The 25,910-nt window shown below is 43.8% G+C and overlaps 1 protein-coding gene across 3 annotated transcripts in view; it reads right to left on the bottom strand.

Annotated features, from left to right (window-relative positions):
• LOC138528635 (transient receptor potential cation channel subfamily M member 2-like) overlaps positions 1-25,910 on the bottom strand; it is a 613,775-nt gene that overhangs the window by 527,183 nt on the left and 60,682 nt on the right. For all 3 annotated transcript variants that reach the window (XR_011284191.1, XM_069640449.1, XM_069640451.1), the window contains exons 2-3: positions 14,152-14,280; positions 5,612-5,792 (exon numbers count right to left, since the gene is read on the bottom strand). Coding sequence is in view for 2 of the 3 variants with exons in the window: in XM_069640449.1 (XP_069496550.1) it covers positions 5,612-5,792; positions 14,152-14,211 (241 nt within the window). In the remaining variant the exon portion in view is untranslated. The remainder of the gene's footprint in view (positions 1-5,611; positions 5,793-14,151; positions 14,281-25,910) is intronic.

The following is a 25,910-nucleotide window of genomic DNA, read 5'->3' as shown; positions in this document are numbered from 1 at the left end:
CTCCCTGGAATCATCCGCCCGCACAATATCCTGTGCTGCAAATACGCAGATGATACACAAATCATCTTTCGACTCCTCAACTCAGACTCCAACTCTCAGACCGACCTCGCAGCCTGCCTCCTTGATATTGACCGTTGGATGACTACAAACAACCTCCTCCTAAACCCCACAAAAACCGAAATCATGGTGTGCAGCAACACTGAGTTTCTCCCCCATCCACTGCCTTGGCCCCCATCCATGGGCTAACCGCCCACCCCCTCCGCCACAGTAAAAAACCTTGGATGCACTATGGACTCTGACCTAACCCTCTCCCGACAAATCAACAACATATCTAAATCTTGTCATTACCATCTCCAAATTCTTAGGCGCATTTTTCCCTACCTCTCCTTCCCGAACAGACTTGCCGCTGTTATGCCCATTGTAATGTCAAGAATGGATTATGCCAACTCCCTTTACCTTGGAGTCCCAGCATACCACCTTAATAAACTGCAAAGAGCGCAAAATGCTGCTGCCAAAATGCTACTATCCCTGGGTTCAAGAGACCACACCTCTCCAGCTCTCAGAACCCCCCACTGGCTCCCAGTTGGACGAAGGGCCATTTTCAAGACCCTGTGCATCACTCATCGTGCAGTGCACAAGACCGGCCCTCTTACCTGCAAGACAAACTAAAACCTTCCCTCCCACCCCGCACCCTAAGATCAAGCTCCGCCCTCCTTTTAGTGATCCCAACCACCAACTCCGTCAGGATCGGAGGATCCTCTTTCTCAGCACTGGCCCTGACTCTGTGGAACTCGCTTCCACCTCACATCCGACACACCCAAGACTATATGTCATTCCGCAAATTACTAAAAACATGGCTCTTCCCATAACACCAACGACCACCCTAAAGATATGTCTGAACTCACAAAAACCCAATGACGAAACACATGAGACTCTCAACCTGGTGTCCAAGGACCTCCAATCCTACCCACAGGATAGGATGGCATGGATGGAGTGGATGGAGTGGATGGAATGGATGGAATGGACCGAGTGGGTGGAGCTGGTGGAGTTGGTGGAGTGAATGGAGTGGGTGGATTGAATGGAGTGGGTGGAGTAGATGGAGTGGGCGGAGTAGGTGGAGTGGGTGGAGTGGATGGAATTGGATGGAGAGGATGGAATTGGACGGAGTGGATGAACTGGACAGAGTGGATGGAACTGGAGGGAGTGGATGGAATTGGATGGAGTGGATAGAATTGAATGGAGTGGACGGAATTGGATGGATTGGATGGCGTGGATGGAACGGTTGGAGTGGATGAAATGGATGGAGCGGGTGGAGTGGGTGGAGTGGGGGGTGGAGTGGGTGTAGTGGGTGTGTGAATAAAGTGGGTGGACTGGATAGAGTGGCTAGAGTGGCTATAATGGATGGAATGGATTGAGTGGATTGAATGGATGGAATAGATGGAATGGATTGAGTGGATGGAATGGATGGAGTGGATGGAGTGGATGGAGTGGATGGAATGGATGGAGTGGATGTAATCAATAGAGTGGATAGAATCGATAGAGTGGATGGAGCCGATAGAGTGGATGGAGTGATGGAGTCGATAGAGCGGATGGAGTGGATGGAATCGATAGAGCGGATGGAGTGGATGGAATGGATAGAGTGGATGGAATGGATAGAGTGGATCGAATGGATAGAGTGGATGGAGTTCATAGAGTGGATGGAGTGGATGGAATCAATATAGTGGATGGAGCGGATGGAATCGATAGAGTGGATGGATCGGATGGAGTTCATGGAATCGATGGAATTAATGAAATGGATAGAATGAATTAAATGGATAGAATAGATGTAACGAATACAATGAATAGAGTGGAGGCAACGGATAGAGAGGATGGAACGGATAGAGTGGATGGAACCGAAGGAGTAGATGCAACGGATGGAATGGATAGAGTGGATGGAATAGACGGAATAAACGGAATAGGTGGAATGGACTGGATGGAATGGATGGAATAGGTGGAATGGATAGAGTGAATGGAATAGATGGAATGGATAGAGTGGATGGAATAGACAGAATAAATGGAATAGGTGAAATGGGTGGACTGGATGGAATGGATGGAATAGGTGGAATGGATAGAGTGGATGGAATAGATGGAATGGATAGAGTGGGTGTAATGGGTGGAATGCATAGAGTGGTTGGAATGGAGTGGATGAAGTAGAAGGAATGGATGGAGCGGACGGAATGTATGAGGCAGATCGAATGAGCGGAATTTGATGGAATTTGCCCCACACGTGTATCACTGTGCATCCTGCCTCCCTGTTCCCCATGCTGTTGCTATATATCTGCATCCCCCCTATATATGCTATATATCTGTATCCCCCTATATATCCGTATCGCCCCCTGTCTCTGTGTGTCACTATGTTTCCTACCATCCTGTTCACGTGCCTTGTCTCTGGCTCTCTAAAGATAACCATCACATCACTACTCTTACTCTCTACTATACACCATCACTCAACTAGAACTCAGCTATACCCCTGATTAATTCAGCCTAGCAGTCCACATACGAATACGACCTCATCACCCTAATAAAACACAGCTAGCCGAGCACATTCCGGCATAGTTGCTCACATATGTGTCCTTCAGACCTAACACAGCCAGAGCCCAGTCTGGATGTCCACCGACCAGACTGCACACATCCAACTGACATCTCCAGCACCACACCTAAACGCTAGGATGCAGCTACCACCCCGCAATTTCACCAGCTGCACACTTATCTGGTGCACCCACGCACCCTACGACACTATCTCTCTCTCTCTACTGACCAGAACTACGGTTCCCTAGGGTGTTCAACCTACCATCGCTTTGAGGTCATACCAATGATATATAGAGCGCTATATAAATGCCAAGTAACATAACATAACGCAACATGGTAGACAAAACTAATACATGAAATGATAATTTCTAGATACCTTACATTTATCACATTTTTGCTCAGATGTTTTCTATCGATCACTTATTGGTGACCAGTCGCTGCAGGTCTTAACATGTTCATCGTGTTTATACTATACGTGTGTTGATGTACAGTATGGCCAGAATGTGACCTTAGAGAAAGTATCTGTGTGCTCCCTGCCCTAGTGTACCTGGGGAGACACATTCAAAGGATGCAAGTAGTATACAGGATGTGTGGCCATTTTATTCCCTTTGCTCACACACTACTGGGGAGGACTATCGTCGGCGCACTGAGGCTGCAAGCACATTTCCCCCTAGAGTTCTGTGCTCAGCAAGAAAACCATGCCCACTGCTTTCTTCTCCTACTGTCAGCATCCATGGGACATTCATTCTTCCCATCGATGGGTGGGCAGCAGGCTTTCTTTGAACCTTCAGGACCATCATACATTGGCCCCTGGGCACCACACTGCAATTAACATTTTGGGACCCATCATGCTACTGGCAGGTGGGAGATGTATATTCCACACGCTTAGAAAAAAAATGGTAGCTGTTTTTGTTTCTTATTTCTGCCTACAAGGCCATGAAGTGGTTATACCAACAGGGACGACATTTCCCCAAAATGCCAGGGGTAGCAGAAGTCACAGTGCATGACCTTTGACCTCTGATGACATTACAGGAAGGGATGTCATTTGACTCCCCCCAAGTGACATCACGGTAAGTGATGGCACATGACCTTTCACCCAAAAAAGTGGCATCACATAGCATTGTTCCTCAGTGCATTATGACTAAGAAAATACGGTAATGGTTAAGATATCACTGCAATATGATATATATTTCATATAAGAATAGATCACCATATGTACCGTTAATATCAGTGTGTATAGGCCCATATTATCAAATTACTGTGAACATAAGCAGACGTCCAGCACAACAACCTAGACTATTGTAGATCACTCGGGCTAAACTGTAAACAGACAGAGCATCTCAAAGAGGCCTAAACCCCAAAGCGCAGATATCCAGTGCCTGCCATGTGTCTGGCCACAGACTGGAAACAGCAACTGACCAGCACAAGTCCATCCAGTAGAAAATCAGAGGCTGTACCACTTCATGCTTTTACACTTGAACAACACGTGCAGGGATGTTCTTGTCAATAGTGCACTTTGAAACATAGCGCAGCAACCCACTCCCTCCAGTCACCCACAGTCTGAATATCCTCCAACCATTTTCACCACAGGCCCCCCACCGTCCACTGCAAGTCGCTAAGGGCCCTCCCGCTACAGCTTTAAATGTCTGGCACCCACTCCCACCCTCCAATACCTTCCACCTCTAATGCCTTGCTCCAACACCTTCATCTTTACACAGTGACACCCTCCAGCAACTTAAGTCTCCAGCATTCTCCAACACCATCAACCTCGAGCAAACTAGCAGTTTAAGTCTCCAGTAACTTCTGTCAACACCCCAACAGTGTTAGTCTCAATTACCCTCCTTAAACATCTTATATCTGCATTCAATGCATTTATACTCTCTTAAAACACGTTACATCTCAAACATTCTCTCTCAACATCTGTAAGTCACTAGTACAACATGTCAAGTCTCCTGTACGTGGTCCATACCATTGCGCCTCAAGCACACACCTCAAACCAAGAGCTGTTCCAGTGGTTACGAATGCTTTGAAACCTTCCAGACACCACCTTTCTGTTTTGCTTGTTTGGTAAAATGGGAGGTAGAGGGGAAGGATGTGTTACAGGTCATTGTAATTACAGCTTTTTTTAAATGTTAAAATGTAAACAGCAGCAGCAGGTCCATGACAACACCCCTAGAGATACCAGATTTGATTATCTTCTTTGGTCCTCTATATGTTGCTTAGTGCCAGCCTCCTCGAGCTTCTAAGCACTGGAACAGGAACTGAACACATGTTGCAGTGCATTCTCTTGCTCCCAAGGCAGGTGTGTTGCCCATTAGTTACCCTTCCAAATATAATTTTTTTTTGCTTGAGGAAGCAATAGATGGTTTACTTCAAAGGCGGAGGGCAACAGCATGGAAATGATCTCACCGTGCGTCTATCTACAGTGTGCCCCCGATGCAGGTCTGGCAGATCTGGGTCAGGTCTCACAGTGCCCAGTCAGGATTGGTGACAGAAGACATTGGGGCACACCACTCCCATCACAGGCCCAGTAGCTCACTGGATGTACAAAGCAGACAACTGAGATTTGCGTTCCTGCTGTGCTGTCACTAAGTACTGTAGGCTGATTTACCCATTCCTAGCTAGCTAGATCTAGACCCTATACCCTTCCTGTCGCTACGGTACTGGGTATGAGCTGCACAGACTGTCCTGCCTCTGAATACCACCATTCAGGCATTCTTCACTAATGGACTGCCAACCTGTTAGTGATGGCGGCTTCATGGTTTTTCCTGCATCCCTGTTATTTCTCCATCTAACAAGATCTAGATTCCAGGTGACAAAAGCTATGGCAGGTGTAGCTGCATTTACAATCGCCTTTTCCAAGTGCAACACAGATATCTGCTCTTGGGACTGCCTCTTTGTCCATTGGCCCAGTGGCAGAAAGGACAGGTCTAGGGGTACCAGAGGGGGAGCCAGGGGTAGCAGCTTTTACCCATGGCCACCCCCAATTGACGTCCCTGGATACCAAACCTTTGAGAAACATATATGCCCATGGCTTTCTCACCTGTGGTCTGAGCGGCTTTGACCAGGCCTTTGCTGAAGAGATTTTTCAGTCTCGGCTTCATGATGAAGTCCTTGGCTCCACCCGTCACCGACAGCAGCAGGTTGGGCACGCTGAGGTCCCACTCATCTCTCATCATCTTGAACAGGTCCTCAGGTGGTGTGTCATGGGAGACTCGGGCATACTGTGTATAAAAAGACCCCGGAGAAGGATGAACTCTTAACGAACAAGCTACCAACTACTTGGGTTTCATTACATAACACTAGATGTCAATTTGCTCCAGGCCAGGAGGGACACCTTTATCTAGCCCAGGATTTTCAAACAATGATATTTATGGGCCCTAGATTTCAATTGTTCACTTTTAGTATTGTCTATTTTAGTGGATATCAAATAAAATAGACATTTAACATTGCAAAAAAAAGCAAACAAGTTCATCACACAAGAATACAAGAACGCAATGCCATCTCGATAATAATACAAAATAAGAAAATACCCTTCCTTAAAGGGTTCACAGTGAGAACCATAGGGGGGAACTGATGGAACAGACCCCTGGCATACACCTGTCACCACTTGGTATATATTCTAGCTGAACAGGGTACAATACAGCTAAGAGAACCCAGCATTATTCACAATCCGTGAAGTTCTGTTATGTATATTAATATTGTTAGGACACTGTGAGTATGCAGAAATAAGACCCTGACACTGAAGGGTAATAGCTTTGGCTATACACTTTTATGAGAAGATAAAAAGGAAAAGAAAAAAGCCTATTTTGCCCTAACTCTAAGAGGGGTTTCCAAAATTTGATAAGGATTTCAATCAGGCGATTGTGTGTGTAGGAGCATTTTTGGTTTAGGTAAGATAGCACTTAAGTTTCCCCTGCAATGTTCTATCAACCCACAAATAATCAATTCTAAGTGGATAAACAGAAGCAGCAGGTAATCAGGAATGACAAATAGAAATCAGAGTTCAAATCTGACCTTCCCTCCCCCAAATAAGAGAGAAAAACAGATTTTAAACCCCTTGCAATGTTGATGAAATGACACTCGGAAATGGACAATTAAATAATGAATGTGTGTGAAAAACCTTGAAGCAAATATAATTCCTCGCAAAGCCACAATGTAAATACAATAACAATCACAAAGAATGGATTACCAAAAGCATACAGTTCGAAAATGAGTGGCAAGTTTAAAACATGTTGCAGCAAAATGACATGTGTGAAAGTTGAATTTTTTCCATTCCCGCTTAAAATTAATCAAACTGTTCGGAGTGCGTTTTATTTGGTTGGGGTGTAGCGATAGATTACAGGTACACTATGGAAGTGAAAGTAAGTCTCTAGCTGATAAATTGAAAGAGATATGGAAGGTAGAGTGAGGTTCATTTTTAGGAAAATAGAGCAGTGAAAAGAGGAATCGGCTTTAAAATTGAAAGGCAAATCTCACTTAAACTAGATTTAATGGCTAAGAAAAGAGGAACAGCACCCGTGAATATAACAAGTTATGTTGCAGTTGTAACCCTTCACGCAGTGTTCCCCTTTTCTTAAGGGAAAATTAATTTATTTAAACACAATATCGCTAATGGTTTAGGATCTATGCTAGACAGAAATGAAGAGAAATGTGGTGCTAACACTAGAAATCAAGGGCAGGATTTCAAGAATGATTGTGACAGTTTGAACAAGGTATCAGGATAAGGATGACTTAGAGAGTGGGATGAGAACAAAGACAAGATAGACTATGGGTTTAGATAGGGTGCCAATTGATACTTACAGTCCACTTTTTAGTTTTTGGATTTTGGACAGTCAACGGTTCTGGTCACTACACGGTAGGACACCTGGCAAACAGCTGGGCAGTTCTGGTCACCTGGTAGCCCTTCTGGACTGGCAATTCTGGTCACTGAATACTACAGATCAGCTGGATGGCACAGATACCTCTGGATGCAGTTAGGGGGATCATGATGCTTCCCAAAAACACCGCAGCTTTCTGGTTATTTGGGGATTTAGTGTTTTTCATAATGTAGGCCTTGCTGGAGCAGGATCAGCAATGCTTGGGTTTTGCAGTGGGCCCTGGAGTAGGGTCAGCAATGCTTTGGCCTGGTAGTGGGATCTGGATTCTGGATGGTTGGAACAGGAACAGGACGCCGGCGTAGGAGAATCAGGAAGAGTGTCTGTGGGTGTGTGTCTAGAGTCTTACATATAATGCCTAATGACATCATCACATTATATGACTGGGGCAGGCTTAACTAAACCCGCCTCTAACAACAATATTGGACAAGGGTGATAATCTCCGCCTCGTTCTCAGTTGGTTGGATTTCAGAAAAATTATGTCAGATTCATAGTGTGAGTTTTACAATGTCCAAAAACCTCCCAAAGTTACTTTAACTAAAATCCGATTTTGCCACAAACATACATTTATACAATTGCAATCTCTTAGCATATTATATACACAGGTTACAGATTTTGTGCAGCACACTGCAGTCCAATCCTCCAGTCAGTTTCACCCTCCTACCAGTTTTTCCCGCTTTTCACTGGGATTTAGATTACACAAAATTCTATAACTTTATACATGGATGTGGATGATCATCAAGGATGTATGGACAAAAATTTGCAACATGGATACTTTTTGGGGAATCTGACATATTTTGCCATTTCTGTTCCCAAGGTGTCAGTAAATTCTACCAAGTCTTAAAAGAAAGCCCAAAAATTCACTTTTGCACTGCGAAAATTCTACATTTTAACAAAGTCTTGCTGTTAAGATAAAAGTCTTTAAAGTTTATTTATGAAACAGTCTTTGGAACCAAAAGGCAGTCCATTGTCACTAGATCATTTCTTTCCCTTCCTCCAACTGAAACAAACTGTCATTTCCTTCAAAGCAAAGTGGGGGTTTCTCATCTTGATTGGAGGTTTTATTGCCCCTTCACACTTCCAACTTCCTTGCCCTGGGAGTCCCATTATCAGTGGGTTCCTGTAGACTAGATTCTTTCCCACCCTGTAATTATCAGTGGGTTGTTAGTCTCTGCTGAGAGCTTATTGTGTGGCTCCCTTCCTTTGGGGGAAAGTTTCAGGGCTGACAACTGGAATAACTGGTTTTTTGAGAGCTTGCAAATTCAGCCCACGTGGTTTAAACTCTTTATTTTCTTATTTTGCGTTTAAAACAAACCACGTGTTGAAAACTGTTAGGATTTCTTTCTTTAAATTCAGTTTGGCAGCTCCCTCAGATTCCCACACTGTCTTTCCAGCTATAGTCATTTCCTTGAATGCAGGAGTTTTATCTGAAGCATAGATACATTGACACGGACCTGGCTCAGAGAGGTAAAGCCTCTTTGAACTGCTGAGCCTGGATACTTTGCAAAGAAATAAACGTGTGTTCCCATGCGAGTGAAATTGAAGTTGCTTATTGATTTCTCTCAGAGTTGGTTTGACTGGGCCTGTTACTCAGGAATTATGCCTGGTTTTGGTGAAGCAAATATCCTGGGCATGACAGGGCCTTTTAATCACAATGGTTTCAGAATGAGCAGATGGAATTAGCGTCAAAGCAGCATTTTTAAAGGGTGAAAAGTTTAATTTTGAAGGGGATTTTCGGGTTTTCAGCAAATCAGTGCTGCCTTTTCACTTCATTCCATTTATGTTTCAGAACACACTGGCACGCTCCTTCAGTGTGTCCCCTTGTTCCATACTGCCTGAATTGTGCTTGGCAGGACGGTGCAGCCATCTTTTTGTTGCTGCCAAAACGCAGTTTTGAGGTCCTGGTGCGCACAGGAGCCAGCGCAGCCAAGTTGCTATTTCTTGCGCAAATGCAGCTTGGTGATGTGGTGAAATACTGTTGAGTGGGTCAATATATCCCACAGCCTCAACTTAAATAATTAGTGTCAGAATGTCCAAAGTAAAACGTTCCAATGTCCAGTGACAACATCCTAAATCTGTCCCTGACACAATAAGCTAACTAAATCGAAGTGATGTTTTATTGGTCCAGAGGGATGACTCCCTTCCCCTAGACAAAAGGCAGTCATAGCTTTGTAGATTTCCCTGTGTGGTCTCAACTACTCCTCAGCTGTTAAGGACGAATGTCTCCCTTCCCCAGCCCTTCTCAGGCTTGTAATACAGTTCCATGTGGTCCCAGACCCTTGATTGACAGCCTTGGTTCCTTCTCACCATGTACTGCTCTGAGGAAGAATAGCGTGTATGCTTCCCAAGCTGCACTGGGTCTCTGACCCTGGTGAGCAGACCTGGTCCCCTTTCACCAGGCACTATGATGAAGAAGATTGGACTAAATGCTTCCCAGGCTGTGGTGAGTCCTTAACCTGGTGGGCAGACCTGGTTCATTCTCACCAGGTACTGCGACAAAGAGGATTGTCCTGGAGGCTTCCAAGGCTGTGGTGGGTAATACAGCCTTGGTTCACTAACCTGCCAAGCAGTGTAAAAATTGTTCAACAAGTCCCAGTTCTCTTTATTTCGGTGCAAGCCCCAGACCTGCAAATCTGGCCTAAGTTTGTATTTCCTATGGCTTGATTTACTTGCCTTTTAAGCCGTAGTACAGCTGCGTGTACATTTTTGCTTCCTTTTTTGTATTTGGGTCCCATACCCTGTTGCCACAACTTGCCTGAGCCGCAACCATCTTCGTGACTACTTGCGTACCTCTTTCAGCAGGCTGCGTGGTTGTCGGCTCTGTGGTGGTCGCTGGGCTCCTCTGCCTTCTCGCAGCTTCCCCTGCTCTATGGCAGCTCCACAATGCTTCTCCATTCTGGGTTAGTGAGACTTCCAGCTCCCATGCTTCCTGGGCCTCTGGGGCCCCCAGAACACTAGTTTGCTCATGGGTTGTCCGGTCCTAGCATCCTGGACCACCTTCAGGCTCTCTTTTCTTCTCCTTGGTGTCCTGGTCAATACCTTTGTGGACGTCTGGTTCCTCCTGGTTTTAGCGGCTCCTCCAGGGAGGGCTTGACGTTATGTTAAGTCCTTTGTTAGTTTTTATTCTGTTTCTTCCAATCAATGTCTTTGAACCACTTGACTGGTAACAGTGGTTCCAATGGTAACTCAGTATTACTCTGCCTCTCCTGCTCATCTCAGTACTAAAGGAGTGTGGGTGTCGAGACTCATTGGGAATTGGGAATCTTCCTTGTCTCAGTGTTAAACTCCCTAATCTCAGTACTTTCTACATGAACTGGTTTTGCAAAGTACATAGGGTATGAAAAAAGGAGAGAAGATGAATGAGGTGACTTAAAAGTGGGGTAAATGTGGGAAGGGGGTCTAGAGACATGGCATTGGTGAAATACTGTATTTTCCCGATATGGGCATCACTGGCCCTAATCGGGGTTCCTCTCCCATGAGATCCTCCCAATGAGTACCAGCCCAAGGGGGACTATTGGGTAGTGGCCTCCCCTACCTGGCTCATGTGGGAAGGGGCTTCCCCTTCGGAAGCAGTGACAACATTCTGGGATTCGTCACAACACACATGGGACTTAAATAGATTGGCATGTATATAAGTATTTTAGTAAAATGTGACAGGTTTTCATTTAAATTGTATTCTACAAGTAAGTAATTACACATTCCCTTACTTTCTAGTGAGAAGTCCAGGCTGCAAGCCAAGTACTTTGAAATACAGGGAGAATATAGTAAACAAAGAGTCTGTGCTGAGTCTGTGCTGCAATCCAGTGGTAGTTTTGTTTATGTAAATAGTACCCAATGCTCCATCAAACTATAAGCAATGTCCTGATGGAATATAGTAAACTACATTTGAGGTGGCTTCCGGGCAAGGCCAGATGCGCCAGAGGATTTTGTTTATACTAACACTCAGGCTTTTGCAAAAAAATCTCAGAGAAGCTATATAAAGCAGTGAGGATCTGTGAGTAGTCGTGCAGAGCTATTTGAAGAGGAGATGATGACAGACTGGGTACTAGAGGTAGAGCTGGGACCTTAGCATGCTAGACTCCCCACTCCATTCTGACTTGTGGAGTAAAGAGAGACATGTCTCAATTTCTGAGGACCCTCTATAAGGGATTAGAACTCAGACTGTTCTATAACTTTCAAGCAAATGCTCTGAGAAGATCGTTCTTCCGCTCTTACCCTGTGGAACCAGGGTTTGAACCATTTGTGTACTCTTTCAATGTGAGCAGGATTATGGGAATGTATCTAAAGGCAGTCTTCTGGCTGTCTGAAGCTCTTTTCCTCCTATATGGATCAGGCAAATAGACATAACCCTAGGTGCTGCTGCTCTCTGGGGTAAAGGTAATGCCTAGGCTTCGTTCAAGCTGAAATATGATTGGCTAAAACATCAGCCTTCCTGTCACTGTCACACTCTCTGAACCTCCTGAGGGCTCACAGTTCTTGATGGTGGGTCTGATTGAGCTGCTGAGATTGGTTTGAATAAAGGTTCATGGATTAGCAGTATGATGTTTGCTGTGCTCCTTTCTCTATTCAATATCACTTTGACTGTTATTGAAGCCCTCACATTATTTGCTTATTTTGTATCAATGCGCCAATAACTTAAATCATTCCACAAACTGGCTCAACAGTTGCTTGGACCACTCTGTCCCAGCTAAATATTGCAATACACCAAATAAGAAACAAGCTACCAAATGGTCCTTATCCACAACTACAAAGGTCAAATTAGAATGATTGTTAAGATCAAAATAAAATGCGCTTTCAAAACAGAAATGCTTAAGAAATCTCAGGCAAACTAAGCTACTGCTTTACAGTTGAAAGAAGGAATACATAATCGCTAGAATTTGCAATGCCATCTCACCTCAGAAGGATTTCTTTCAATGCTAAAAAAGCTTGGAAGCTCAACTTTTAATCAAACAAAAACCATGTGCTCATTTTCCCTATACAATAAAATGTTAAATTGGACAAATGTATTCGGATACTGAGGGGATTAGTGAAAAATAGCTTGGACTCCTGCTTCTTCCTCACCAGGTTTTGCTGATTGAGCCTAAACCCTGGGACAATAGTCACATTTCCTTTTCTACCCTCTGCAGAGTTTCATTTTGATATACTGGTTCAAGGATGCAATGGTAGCTGTTAGATCGCTGTGTAACAACAGTCTTTAATACCTGACTTTCCACCAACACTTACAAACCACGTACAATCGCCAGTTATTCAATTAATAACTCCCTTACTCAGGGGATACGTCCTTCACCCTGTAAAATATGCATTATATAACCTTTGCCTGAAAATCTCAAGCAGATCCAATAGGGAATGCAAATGACCACCCAATTATTGTTAAACAGTTGAACGGGTAATAACATGACTTCAGTAATCTCGGGAATACGAAAATCTCCAGGAGGCTCAACAGACAGGTTTTCGGCCGATGGGTAGTACAGAGACGATATTAGTAGAACCCAAGATGGAGACAGACTCTCAGAGCATTGGTGTGTTAGTCTATACGCAGTTGTCAGAAGCATTTGACACTATCGTTCATGACGCTTACTGGTTTGACTGAAGTAATTGGGAACTGGGCATCGGTTACTACAATTAATTTAACCTTTTCTAAAATACAGACTATATGCATTGTCGCTGCCGCCTTTCATATCTCCAGTACAGTATTACTCAGGTGTACACCGGGCTTCCAGAGCTTTCTCATGTTAACTTTGATTATTTGGTGTGCACTGCTCACTCTTATGCAATCCAATTCTACAACTACATGCACAACTACTAGCTTGTGGTGAAGCTGAAGCCCTGCGCAGATTCATCAAATGTATCGTGTTCCCACTGCCTCATGCCAACCACTGCTTTATGCCAATCAGTGATTGGCCAAGCACATCCAAATTGTGGATATTGAACAGACATTCATAGGTGTCAATGCCCTTTCTGCACCCGGATCTGTACCACTACTCATATTTGAATACACATTGTAAATTGCCCGTAAATATTGTTTTAGTAAGTGATTGGCATGTGCAAGCATATTTCATCACTTGGGACAACACATTTTTTAAATCAGAGCCATTGTGCCTTGAACTAAAAAATGTTCCTAATTAAGAAGGCTCCCTACAATTCCAGCAGCAATGGGAAGGGGCCATGATTGCTTCAAATTCCCACGCTGTCTGTATTGTATGATTATTAAAGTGAATTCTTAAATAAATTAACATTGGGCCTCATTACGACCCTGGCGGACAGCCGTGTCTGAGTCATTTTTTTTCCGGCGCCCTGGAATGTGCAATTACCAAGTTATTACCACCCAGGTGGACCAGGTAATTGCCCATTCCAGAGCGCCGGAAACATTTCTTCCCCATTCCCATTGAGCCCCATAGGAATGGGGAAGCCTGATGCACCGGCACCATCCGTGAATGGTGCTGGTGAATCCGACGTGTTGTGCTCACGGGTGCCTGTGTGCCCGCCAGGTCAGACCTGGCGGGCACACAATGACCCGCGAGTACAACTCGTAGTCTGCCGGTCCGGGAACTACAGTACCAGCAAGCTTACCGGTACCATAGTTCCCAGACCGGCAGACTCGTAATGAGGCCCATTGTAATCTCAATTACAGTTGAAGTCTAAATCATTATTTTGCTCCCAATTTTCCATTTTGTAAGACATGCCATCTGGGTCCTCTGTCACCCACCTTCAAGACTTTGCTGCTTATGTCTTTGAAGATAAACTCCCCGGAGTCAAAGATGGACATCTTGAGGCTGAAGTTCTTCTTGGTTTCTCACGATGTAAGGGATATCAAAGGTTACTTCTGTATCTGTTCCTAGGAGCAAAGACATGAGATTTAAATGTTATCTTATACAAATGTCAACCTACAAAAATGAATCTGCACAACATGAGATAGAACAAGAATGACCACGCCAATATCCAACCTTCCTAATTTTTTACCAGTAACAAAAGTCTTCAAACACATGCTTACAATTAGGGTGAGGATCAAGGTGGGCCTGCGTGCTGAGCAGCGTTCGGAAGACCAGCTGGCCACTGAAGAATGAGAGAAGGAAAATAATAGAAGGAGTTTGAGATAGGGAGTGAGGTTAAAGGTTGGAAGTAGGTAAGCAGATGGGGTGGGAGACGCGGTTCTCTGACTCTGGGTCATGCACAAAAGGTTGCACCAGTGATTCCAGCACAGAAGGCAGCAATTCCACAAGTGCAACCTTTTGTGAATGATCCTCTCCCAGGTCCATGTCAGGGGATCTCCCATACCCCCAGCTGCTACACGGCACCTTGCACCCTCTTCCCTCCCCCACGTACCTGATGAGGCTCCGACCTCCGGTTGCCTGCTTCTCTCGCCTGCTCACAGTCTGTGTGCCGTGGTGCCAGAAGACTTGGGCACAGCACGGCACATTTCTGTGTGCACCCTTTTGTGACCAAGGCTTCCAGTGCCACGGCATGCAGACTGTGAGCATGGAGACGCAATTGTCTGGGATAATGGTACAAGGATGGGGGTAGTCAGGAGAATGAAGCGAAAGGGTGAGTTTCCACCATGAGAATATGTTTAAGCCAGGCAGTTGGAAAGGGTATGGCTGATTTTAGAAGTACAAGGTTCCAAAGATGTGGACATAACTTTATAATGATGACATTCAGTAACAATTTTGGTTGTGAGATTTATTTTTACAAATGTGTCCCTGAAAATCCCCTCTCTTCACTAAATCAAACGTCCATGGAGAAAAAGATGGGGGGATCTTGTAGATCTCCCTAAAAGTCAATCACAAAAAAAGACAACATCAAAGAGCCACCCCCAACACAAATAAAATTGTAATTGAAAATGAATGAAAACCAAATTCAAATCCAGAAGTAATTATTCAAGAAAATGATTGCGTAAATAGTACACATTAACAAAACTGAAAAATGGGAAGTACTTGGAGTCACCAAAGTGTATGTCCCTCCTGGAGTGCGGAAGCCATTGCATGGGCTGGAGCAGTGCCACCGAGCTGCAATCACAGGAAGTATCAGCACATTAGCATGGTAGATGAGCAGACTGGTCCAGAAAGAGAATGGAGTGCTGCCCAGCTTTCCCAGCTGCCCCATGCATACATGCCAATCTGCCCCATTCCATGCAGGAGCTACTAATTCCAGTCCTGGTTTTAACTTTCCATTCTTTTTAGGTCTGGATTTCTATGCCATAAGTGCCAGACTGCAAAGTTAAAACCAGGACTGGACTGCCATCTCCTGAATGGAATGGGACATGTTGGTATGAATGCTTATTTCTCCTTGCATCCTGCAGAACAAACCCAAGCATGCTTGGTGAGCTGTCCCACTTACAGCATCAAGAACATCGGTGTTGATCAGGCTTGAGCCTTTTACACATCAGGGAGTTGGATTGGTGGTGAGATGTTGTAAGGGCACAATGAAGTGTGTCAGGTTCTAGCAGGGCAGGAAGGCTTAAAATGATAAGGCAGGTCTATTTGTCTGCCCTGCCATTGTCAAACTATGCACCCAGTGTAGGAATGCAAACTATTTTGCTGCTGTGTGTTGCGGGGCACTCCCGCACCATCAGGGGAGACCAGGGATTGTCAACCCCACATAGCGCTCATCTGATCACCAGATTATGCTCAAGAAGGCAACGGCCCAATGGAATTGGAGGAAGCTACGAAGAACACAGTGCTGATGGTGACGGACAGTTCTTTACTTGATGAGGATAAAGGTATGTTGAGGCCAACATGCTGCATAAGAATTGCAGCCATGCTGCTAATGATGATGAAGAACATGGGTTCCCTCCACATTGTCATATCCATCAACACTTACACTACCACACTCCGAGGCAAATGGAGTGTGCTGCAGACACCTGACATCACCCTCTGAGGTTATTCAGGGCACATCATTGGCAGAGTAATATGGTTTTCTGACATACCTGAAGTCAGCGTGGGATAAGGTACAAGTAGACTCCACTAGGATTATAATAGTCAGCTGGCCGCATAAAGCCAAGTTAGGAATAAATTGAGACCCTAGGAATTTCTAAAAAGTCTTCACAGTGGGCCACAACTGGGCAGCCCTGGCCACTCAGATGCTACATTCCTTCCAAGGAGCCTTCTATGGGAATCTCAGAAAGCTATCTGTCTTTAGACACCAAATCAAATTCAAACAAGTAGCCTATTTAGTGAAGGACATTACACACAGAGTCCCACTAAGGCTTCATGACGAACTGTGGCATCTCCTCGGCCAAATGAAGAAGGACAAGTTCATTGTATACAGAGAATCCTTGGAGTGGCTCATTCCAATTGCGCTTTCAAATAAGTCTGAAGGCAACCTCAGAATATGTGTAGATATTCACAGCCTTCATCAGGGCATCCTGGTGGACTCTCACACTCCTGAAATCATATGGACATGATCAGTTGAGTTGCTGGGGAAGCCTTCTTTTCCAAGCTAAATCTCCACTCTGAATGCCACCAGATCGAGTTAATGACAGACTACAAAGCTCTTACTGCATTCAAAATACCCTAAATAGCATACTAGTTCCCCCGGATATCTTTTGGCCTCACTACCACCTCCTCTGTCTCCAGTAAACCAGGGATCATGTGTCCGGAGGTCTCAAGAAGGTCATGTATTTCCAGGGCAATCCAATTCTTCTCAGGCCATGCAGAGCAATACCAGCTGGAGATAAATCATACGCTCAGCAACCTCCCAGGAAGCGGACTCACATTCCAACAAGACAAGTGCACCATATTCTGATGTGAGGTTGAGTACCTTGGTCACTCATGATCGACCAAAGGGGTTCTTCCCAGGCACGACTCGATCATGAGCTCCTGCGCCCATGGTAAGAATGGACTATGTTTCTTCTTTGAACCCTGCAAGTGCTATGCAAAATTTGGCAGAGGGTTTGGTTGAAGGTTAAATGCTTATGGAAACTCCCCAAGTAATAGGTGACGTTCAGTTGGACAGACAAACACCAACAAGTCATTAAGGATACCGTCCAAAGAAGGCACTGTCAACCTTCCAGTTTTACAGTATTTGAGCAGCAGCCGTCTAACCATAATTTCTGTTCATGCCAGCTACAAATTATGTGAAAACAGCAGGTGTCCACAACCTTTGTGGAACACTCCTGTCCCTTGCGCACCCTGTAGTTGAAAAAACAACCAAATTCTCTTGCGTAATTTCAAAATAAAACTTTATAAAGGGATGATCTTGTCATCCGCGAGTTCTATACCCCAGTTAGGGTTAATTTAGACAAACAATAATTCAACATTCAATTTGTATCAATTCATAGCCAACATATATAACATAAAGTAAACTGTTTTTTACAGCACATGGTACAAATGGTAACTACTTTTTATAGTCCAGACAACCAAAACCTTCCATTTACAATTCATGTGGCTTATAGTAGACAGTTTGTTCTTGATTTTAACTCATAGTCCAACATTCACAGTAATATGTGATGTGTTAATACCTGTCCGTCATGACTGGATATTTCCTTATATATAATCACCTGTTAGTGTTTCAGTGTACTCTCAATTTGAAATTCAAGTTCCATCCTGATTAGTATGTTCTTGTCAATCCCAAAAAATGATTTAAAAAAGTGGCTATAAGTCCCAACCGTAATGAGAAGTATGGGTATTAGATATAAACAACCACGTTTGTATTCTCAAACATGTCAATTAGAAAAAGGGTGTTAGTAATTACCTGATCTGCAGGTCGTAGTCAGGATTTTGGATAATATCCCACTTTATTTAAGCTCTGTAATCCTGTAGTGGGTCTTAACAGCACAATCAGAAGTATTGGGGGCCCTGTAGATGGAAAGAGGTTTCTCAGAGGCTATTCTTACCAGTTAGAAAAAACGCTATAGAATCATTCTATGTGGTGAGTATAAATGTCACAACAGCCCATGTTCCAATCAGTATAGTACCTCCTAGGAATATCAGAAAGCGTCATTATGGTCACGTTGTTCTCTGCATATATGTGGAGAGATATTAGCTAGCCCGTGTATGTGAAAAAAATATATATACTCTCCTATAAATTCAAGAAAGCATGCACTGTCCATGGACAATTTCCTGTGGTGTCAAAGTATCAAGGTATGGCATCAGTCAGTTATTTAATGGCATACCTGCGGTGATCCATAGATATATAATTATTTGAAACCCTATAGGCTAAGAGGTCAGTGTGACTAGTGTCCTCTAGTCTCTTGTAATCTTTATTTGAAAAAGGATGTAAGGTTCTAACAAAGCTTACCTGAAAATGGGACGCCCTTGTGCATGTGCCCTGTGGTGATGCTCGTACGAACAGCGACTGAGAAAAATGGCCATCGTAATGTTTATATTGCGTAATGACGTTAATGCGTGACAACGTCATGACGTCACTATGTTTACTTTTGATGCGATATAATGCGCGGTATTTATAAAACAGGGTAGAGTCTAAAAGACTGTTGGAACCTCTATTTTTAAACGTGTCTAATGGTGGATAATGTAGGTCCATTAAGCTATTACATCGATCTAAAAAACATGACATTTAAAATTATCACAGTCTCGTGATTAGAGGAAAAATCCAGCATGCTCACAGTCTATCTGTTGTCAAAAATAAATGTACATCCTCTATGTCAATTAGTTACAGTTGGACAACATCTATATGGGTGTGTATGTTTATTTCATCGTTTCAAGTAGAAAATAGAAACTCAAGATATATCAAGCATTTATAGTGTTGAGAACACAAACAATCTAATGACCTTGATGTTTTTGCAACTTCAGTGACTATTGCTTGGATGGTAAAGGAACAGTGAATGTATATTCCACTGTTAGATATATTTATACGTCAAATTAAAAATGTGTGTTAGTACAGCTAGTCGTGCATGTCTTAATCTCAAAAAAATTCAAGAGTCTAACAGTAAGCTTATAAGAAAACTTATAAGAAAACACCCAAATTATATTCTTCGTTCATTCCATTGGGGCAAAGACTGTTCAGTTTTTCAATCCAGTGTAATTCTCTCTGACCCATGCGTCTGCCATGGTCCCCCCCTCTAGGTGATTTTTTCACTTCCTCAAGAATAATTACTTTAAGATGGGCTATTGTGTATTTATTCTGAGTAAAGTGTCTAGCGACAGGAGATTTGATACTGTTGGTACGGATATTGCTCTTATGTTTGTTCCATCTTTCTTTAGCTTTCCTGATAGTTTGACCCACGTAAAATATACCGCAGGGGCAGCTGAGACCGTAGATGACTGATTTAGTGTCGCATGTGGTGTAATTATTCAATCAAATTTTTTGTCCACTGTTGGGGTGCCTCACATAGCTACCCTTCATCACATTGTTGCAATTGCCGCAATTTAAGCACGGGAATGTGCCTGTCTTCCTCTTCTTCAAAGTCTGTTGTTTGATTTTTTCTGCTTTCACCAGTTGGTCTTTAAAATGTCTTCCCCTCTTGTATGCAATTAGGGGAGGTTTTGGGAATAGCCTGTCCAGTTGTGGATCCATTTTGATGATACTCCAATTTTTCTTGATGATCCTAGTAATGTGATGACTTTGTGCAGAATATCTCAAAGTATGGAGAAATGGAATATCCTTAGATTTCTTCTTATTAATGAGGAGATCCTTTCTTTCAAGTCTATCGACTTTGTCTTTAGCCTTTTCGATGATGTCGCTAGGGTAACCTCTTTGTCTATATTTCTCGGACAGCAGTTGATTTTCTTGTTGTAGTATTGTAGTGTCTGACGTTATTCTTTTAAGCCGTAAGAATTGGCTATAAGGTAAATTATTCCTTAGGTGGTCAGGATGATGGCTCAAGTAATGTAATGAATTGTTCACATCTGTCGGTTTGTGATAAACATTCGTGATTATTCCTCCATCTGGTCCAATCCACAGTTCAACATCTAGAAAGTGTAGTTTGGGTTCTCCCACCTCCATTGTAAATTTAATCCGATTGTGAAGGTGATTAATGAAATCCAAAAAAGCTTGTAAATCATCTTTTGATCCTCTCCAGACGACAAAAATGTTGTCTATGTAACGTTTCCATGTTATTAGATTCTGTTGCCATTGATGTACATTGAGTATATGTTTGCTCTCTAAATGAAACATGAATAAATTAGCATACGCCGGGGCCATTGAGGAGCCCATTGACGTGCCTGATGCTTGTAGATAAAATTGTGATTTGTTTCTGAAATAATTATTGACCAATATAATCTTACTGAGTTCCAGAATGAAAGTTTTGTTGGCTTCACAATTATTATTCAGCAATGCCCACTCTAGTGCTTCCAATCCGTCCTGATGCGGAATTGATGTATAAAGACTTTGTACATCGAAGGAGACTAGTATGTCGTCCGCCTTGATGGTTGTGAGTGTAGCAAGATGGTTAAGAAAATCCGTAGTGTCCTTCAGATAGTTACTAGTACTCTGGACTATGGGTTGCAAGGCTTTGTCCACATAGGTTGCAACGGGTTAAAAATGCTATTAGTTCCCGCTACAATGGGTCTCATTGGTGGAGTTTGTAATACCTTATGTATTTTGGGGAGTCCGTAAAAGACAGGAGTAATCGGATGCTCATTAGTTAAAAATGTTCTGGTTTTCTCTGAGATCCATTCATTTTCCAATGCTTGATCCAGTACAGTTATCAACATTTCTGTGATGTCTTTAATAGGATCCTGGTCAATTTTAATGTATGTGTCTTGGTCTGGCAATAGTTCGTAATTTTAGTGTCGTTGTAGGTGGTATCCATAAGGACTATCGCACCGTCCTTGTCAGCAGGATTTAGAGTCAGGCTACGATCATTTTGCTAGTGCTTTAATGATTACACTTTGGCATCTCCTGATGTTGTAGTACTTGGATTTTGTAAAGTTCACCCTTCTGATATCCTTTAACACTTGTTCTTCAAATATCTTGATAGTCAAGTTATTGATTTGTGGGTCAAAACAACTCTTTGGTTTGATTTCCAAATATTTATGTTCCTCCTGTGAATACTCCATTCCTGTCTATGTATTGAAAAACACCTTAAGTCTCATTTTCCGTGCAAGTCTATGCAAATTAATTTTTTCTTCCAACAGATTCGAGTTTTGAGTAGGTACAAAAGATAAACCAAGATTTAGTGTGTCTAATTTGGTGCTTGTCAGATTTTTCTTTAAACTATTAACGATTATCTGTTTGGTTTTTGTCTTGGTCTTAGGTTTCTTGAGGCTTCTTCTCTTTGCCCAAGAGAAGGCAAGTTGATTTTGCCCAAGAGAAGGCAAAGAGAAGAAGCCATCCGCACTACCACTTGCATTGTAAGCACCACGGACATTCACGTAACGTACACTGCTTCACCATTCACTCTACTAATTCCCTCTTGCTGATACGTTGTTACTTATTTTGTCCATTTCTAATGACACCTATTTGATCCTTAAGAGGTTTCTTTCCTGGCCACTGTTCCGCCCGCGACAAGTCACTAATTGGTAAACTTTGCACTGCCGTCCGGACGCATTTCAGTGTTTGTTTTGCACTAGCTCCCGATTTCCCTAACAGTTAATCACTGTTCGCGCTGCATGTTTGTTGCTAAACATAAAGATCACCTGTCTTCTCCACAAATGGCCGTCTCTCCAGTGTTCACGAGAGTGTTGACCTACTCCCCTACCAATTTCATGTCAATGTAATCACCTCCTTGCTGCCATATCAAAGATCGGCCTGCGTGCCATTTGCAATCCTGCATAATGCACCTGTATGGTCTGTGCCCCACCGGACTATCGCCTTAGGTTGTCTCTGCCTCGCCGACTTGAAACAGTGAAATGGATGGTCACATATTTCCCCATTGTAACAGTAACCTGATGTAGTTCTGCAAATACAACAGCCCTTAACAGTTACTCTGTTGATACCTCGCGTGTCACTAATACTGCTTGGCTGTACTGCATCCAACCTTACTGTTTATGCTTTTACTGTTGATTACTTATTGCTAAATGAGGCTTCCACTGCTCACATTTAACCATCTAGCATAACTTGTACTATACCCACTGCACAGTCTATCAGTATAGAACCCAGCCTGTACTGTTACAGACCTTGTTATTCAGAACTTAGTCATGTTCCAACTCTGGCTAACTACTACTACATTATTTAACCTGGTTCTTTTTTTTTCTCTTTTTTTTTTTGTTTTTGGCACTTATGCACCTTTACAAAAAAGGACGCAAGAACAAAAAATTATTTTTTTACAGAATAAAAACATTTGTTTGTTGTACAACCACAATAAGAAATATTTAAGATACAACAATGTGCATACAGTAACAAATCATTAAAACGTAACACAGCATAGTATCTTCACAAAGCATCATAGTCAAAACAAATTTAGAAAAACGGAGAAGGAAAAAGGCATGAATAGTAACAGCTCTATCAAACATATTTCCCTGAAACCTCAATGAAATCTCATTTATCTGTGCCATGTAGCTTTTACATTACTAAAACCTGTAAAAATAAACAAAAAGGTTTCCTTTAGGTTTCACAGCATGGACTGTTTATGTCATCTTCATTCTGCTATTTTGCAGAAAGAGCTGTTTCGATGATCCGTAAGAGTTTAACAGTTGCCAATATTATAGCGTTGCTAGTTCCCCACATGCTGTATGTGCATTTTGAAAATCTTTCAGTGTATGTAATCTGTTTTGTTCAAAATGAGGGCAAAAGAGGAAGAGATGTTTTAACGTTTCCTCTGCCTCACAGCAAAAACGACAAGATAGATCACAAGATAGCGCTGCGTTCGAAAACCAATGCTTTGTTCGCGATTTGGTATGAAACAGCTCAAGTCTAAATCTCATATATATTTTACGAGACTCAGGACAGGGGCATAGGTTTAAGTATGTGTCATGATGCCCGCTCCCGGGGAGCCGGTTCAAGCCCTGCGTCCCCGAAAGCGGGCATCCAGTCCCCAAGGAAGGACCCAGCAACACCATATAGGGGCCCTTTGGACACTGTCCTGGCGCCTACGGCGCCAGGCTCATAAAAGACATCGGTCCTGGCGCCATAGGCGCCAGGCTCATTATGGAAGTGCTTGGGTGCACTTACCTGATGCAGACCATGCTGCAGGATCACGGCCTCCTTGAGGCCTGAAAGGAACTACTTTACCTGTGGGACTAATTTACCATCCGGGCGTGGTCGGGGAAGGATACATACCTGATTGGAGGAAGGATACATACCTGGAACGTCTTCCAAGGCTATTTAAACCCCACCCGAACAGCCACACGTGCTTCGCGTTGTTCTGCATCCAGCAGCTGGACGCTCACCGTGTCTGCTCCTGCATCCTGACTTCTGCCACGCCTGCCAGCATCCTGGATCACCTGCAAAGGAAGAGAAGAAGAGAACAGAAGAAGGAAAAGTCCTTACCTGCTAAATCCGCATCCCGAAGACATCTCGCCGACAATCCTGAAAAGGAAGACTTTTATTTAAAAGCTCATCGCGTCGATCGCTGCAGCGCCGCATTCCACTCACCTTTACAGGGCGCCTCAATGTTCAGCAGCGATCATCCGGATTCTCAGTCACGCCCCAGCGCCTAGGGAGAAAAAGACCAGAACAAAAGGTGAGAGAGAGAAGGGAATAAGGAAAGCTAAATCTCCATGTTAAGACTTACCTGTTGATTCATTCCCTCTTCATTTCGGGGCCGCGCCGCATCCTGGCATTTCCGGACCCCGCCCCTATGGAGAAAAAGAGACATCAGCGTTAATGAGCGAATGAAAAGACATTACCAAAAAACGGTCATTAAAGACTTACCTGATTTCTACAAGGATTTCACCTCTCATCTCGGGTCGGTGCCTGTTCCCCGGCATTCCGTACCCCGGCCCCTATGGGGAAAAAGACACTAGCATTAGTACATTAATGCATGGACACAAGGGGAACCTCTTATCAAAAAACTTACCTGGAAGCTAAGCAAGTTTGGTTCTCACCAATCAGAAAATCCAGTGAAGTAACTGGATACCAACGTGCCCCTGCATCAGAAGCAGGATGGAGAGCTCGTCCTTCCAGACCCTAAGGTGAAACGCTACGAGGAATCACAGAAGGGTTTCGAGGAGGGTGAGAGGGGAAAGTGGGAGGCTGATTGCATTACCCCGCAGACAGTTAATCCCCTGTTTTCGCCTACAGAAGGATACTTCTGCGAGCCAGACAAGCCAGATTTGGGGGCCCGGTCCAGTCCGTCTTCCGAACCCTGCGCATCACCTTAGAAGAGGTCACAGCAGCGCGAACCAGTCTAGCGCCTCCGTGGGAGTCAGGTGAGCGTTACAGAACGCGAAGCCTTCCTACAAATTCCCACCCAGGCGCTATGGAAAGTTCTGAGACTGATCAGTTGGCCCAATTACTGGGGGAATTACGGGCCGAAGTACATGCCGCTCGTCAAGAGACTAATGCCCTCAGGAGGGAATTAATAATATCAAAGGAAAGAACTGATGACCTGGCCAGACAGCTTTTGCAAGGTCAAGCTGGGCAAACTCCTCTACCCGGTTCCGGAGGGAACCCCGCTCCTGTGGTTTCCAGTAACCCTGTGCAGATTAATCTACCTGGAAACATGCCGCTGGCCCCACCCGAACGCTTTGCTGGGGACCCCAAACGATTCGCCGTATTCATGAATCAGTGTCGTTTGCACTTCCTATGCAGACCTGGGGCCTTCCCTAATGTTCAGACCAAGGTAGCCTTTGTATTGTCATATCTCAGCGGCTGCGCTGCCGATTGGTCAGTTCCACTGGTTACTCAAGATGACCCGATTCTCTGTGATTTTCAAAGGTTTCAAGCAAGCATGGAAAGGTTATTTGCTCAACACTCTCAGGGGCAGGCTCTGGATGATGAACTTCTATCCCTGCGACAGGGCAATCAGGACCTCCTATCCTATATTGCAACCTTTAATAGACTAATTGTGGAAACGGGATGGCCAGAGGATAAAAGAGTCACGTTGTTTTATCGAGGCCTACGCGGAGAACTTAAAGATGTCTTGGCCCAAGTTGTAAATCCGCCCCAAGAATGCACAGAGTACATAGACTTAGTGGTCCAATTGGATCACAGACTTCAAAACAGAAAAGCAGATCGGTCCAGGTTTGAGACCCGGGTGTTGGTCAAGACCCATGCTAATCCCAAGGGAGTTGATGTCTCTGAGCCTATGCAAATTGGAGGGGTTAAAGGATCCTTAACTCAAAAGGAACGTGAAAGGAGGCGGCAGTTAAAAGTATGTCTTTATTGTGGGAATTCTGGACACTTTCTACGAGATTGCCTGGCAAAACCGCCCCGAAAGGCGGTAGGAGCCGCTGATAAAAACCATGAAGATTCTGTTTCGGGAAATGACTCCGCCCGACAAGTGTAGGGGTCCGCTTGCCGAGCTTGAAAACGAACTCTCAGACCTCGCATTTCATTGTGCCAATGGTTCTCGTAGATCCAGAACAGCCTAAGCGGTTGCATGCAATGAAGGCATACATCGATAGTGGGGCTATTGGAAACTATGTGGATCGTGAATTGGTCTCTAGGATTAACCTCCCTCTCCAT

The sequence above is a fragment of the Ambystoma mexicanum genome, chromosome 7q, assembly GCF_040938575.1.
Source record: "Ambystoma mexicanum isolate Mex_15411 chromosome 7q, UKY_AmexF1_1, whole genome shotgun sequence".
Taxonomy (NCBI): domain Eukaryota; kingdom Metazoa; phylum Chordata; class Amphibia; order Caudata; family Ambystomatidae; genus Ambystoma; species Ambystoma mexicanum.
This window is presented reverse-complemented; position numbering and strand designations above follow the sequence as displayed.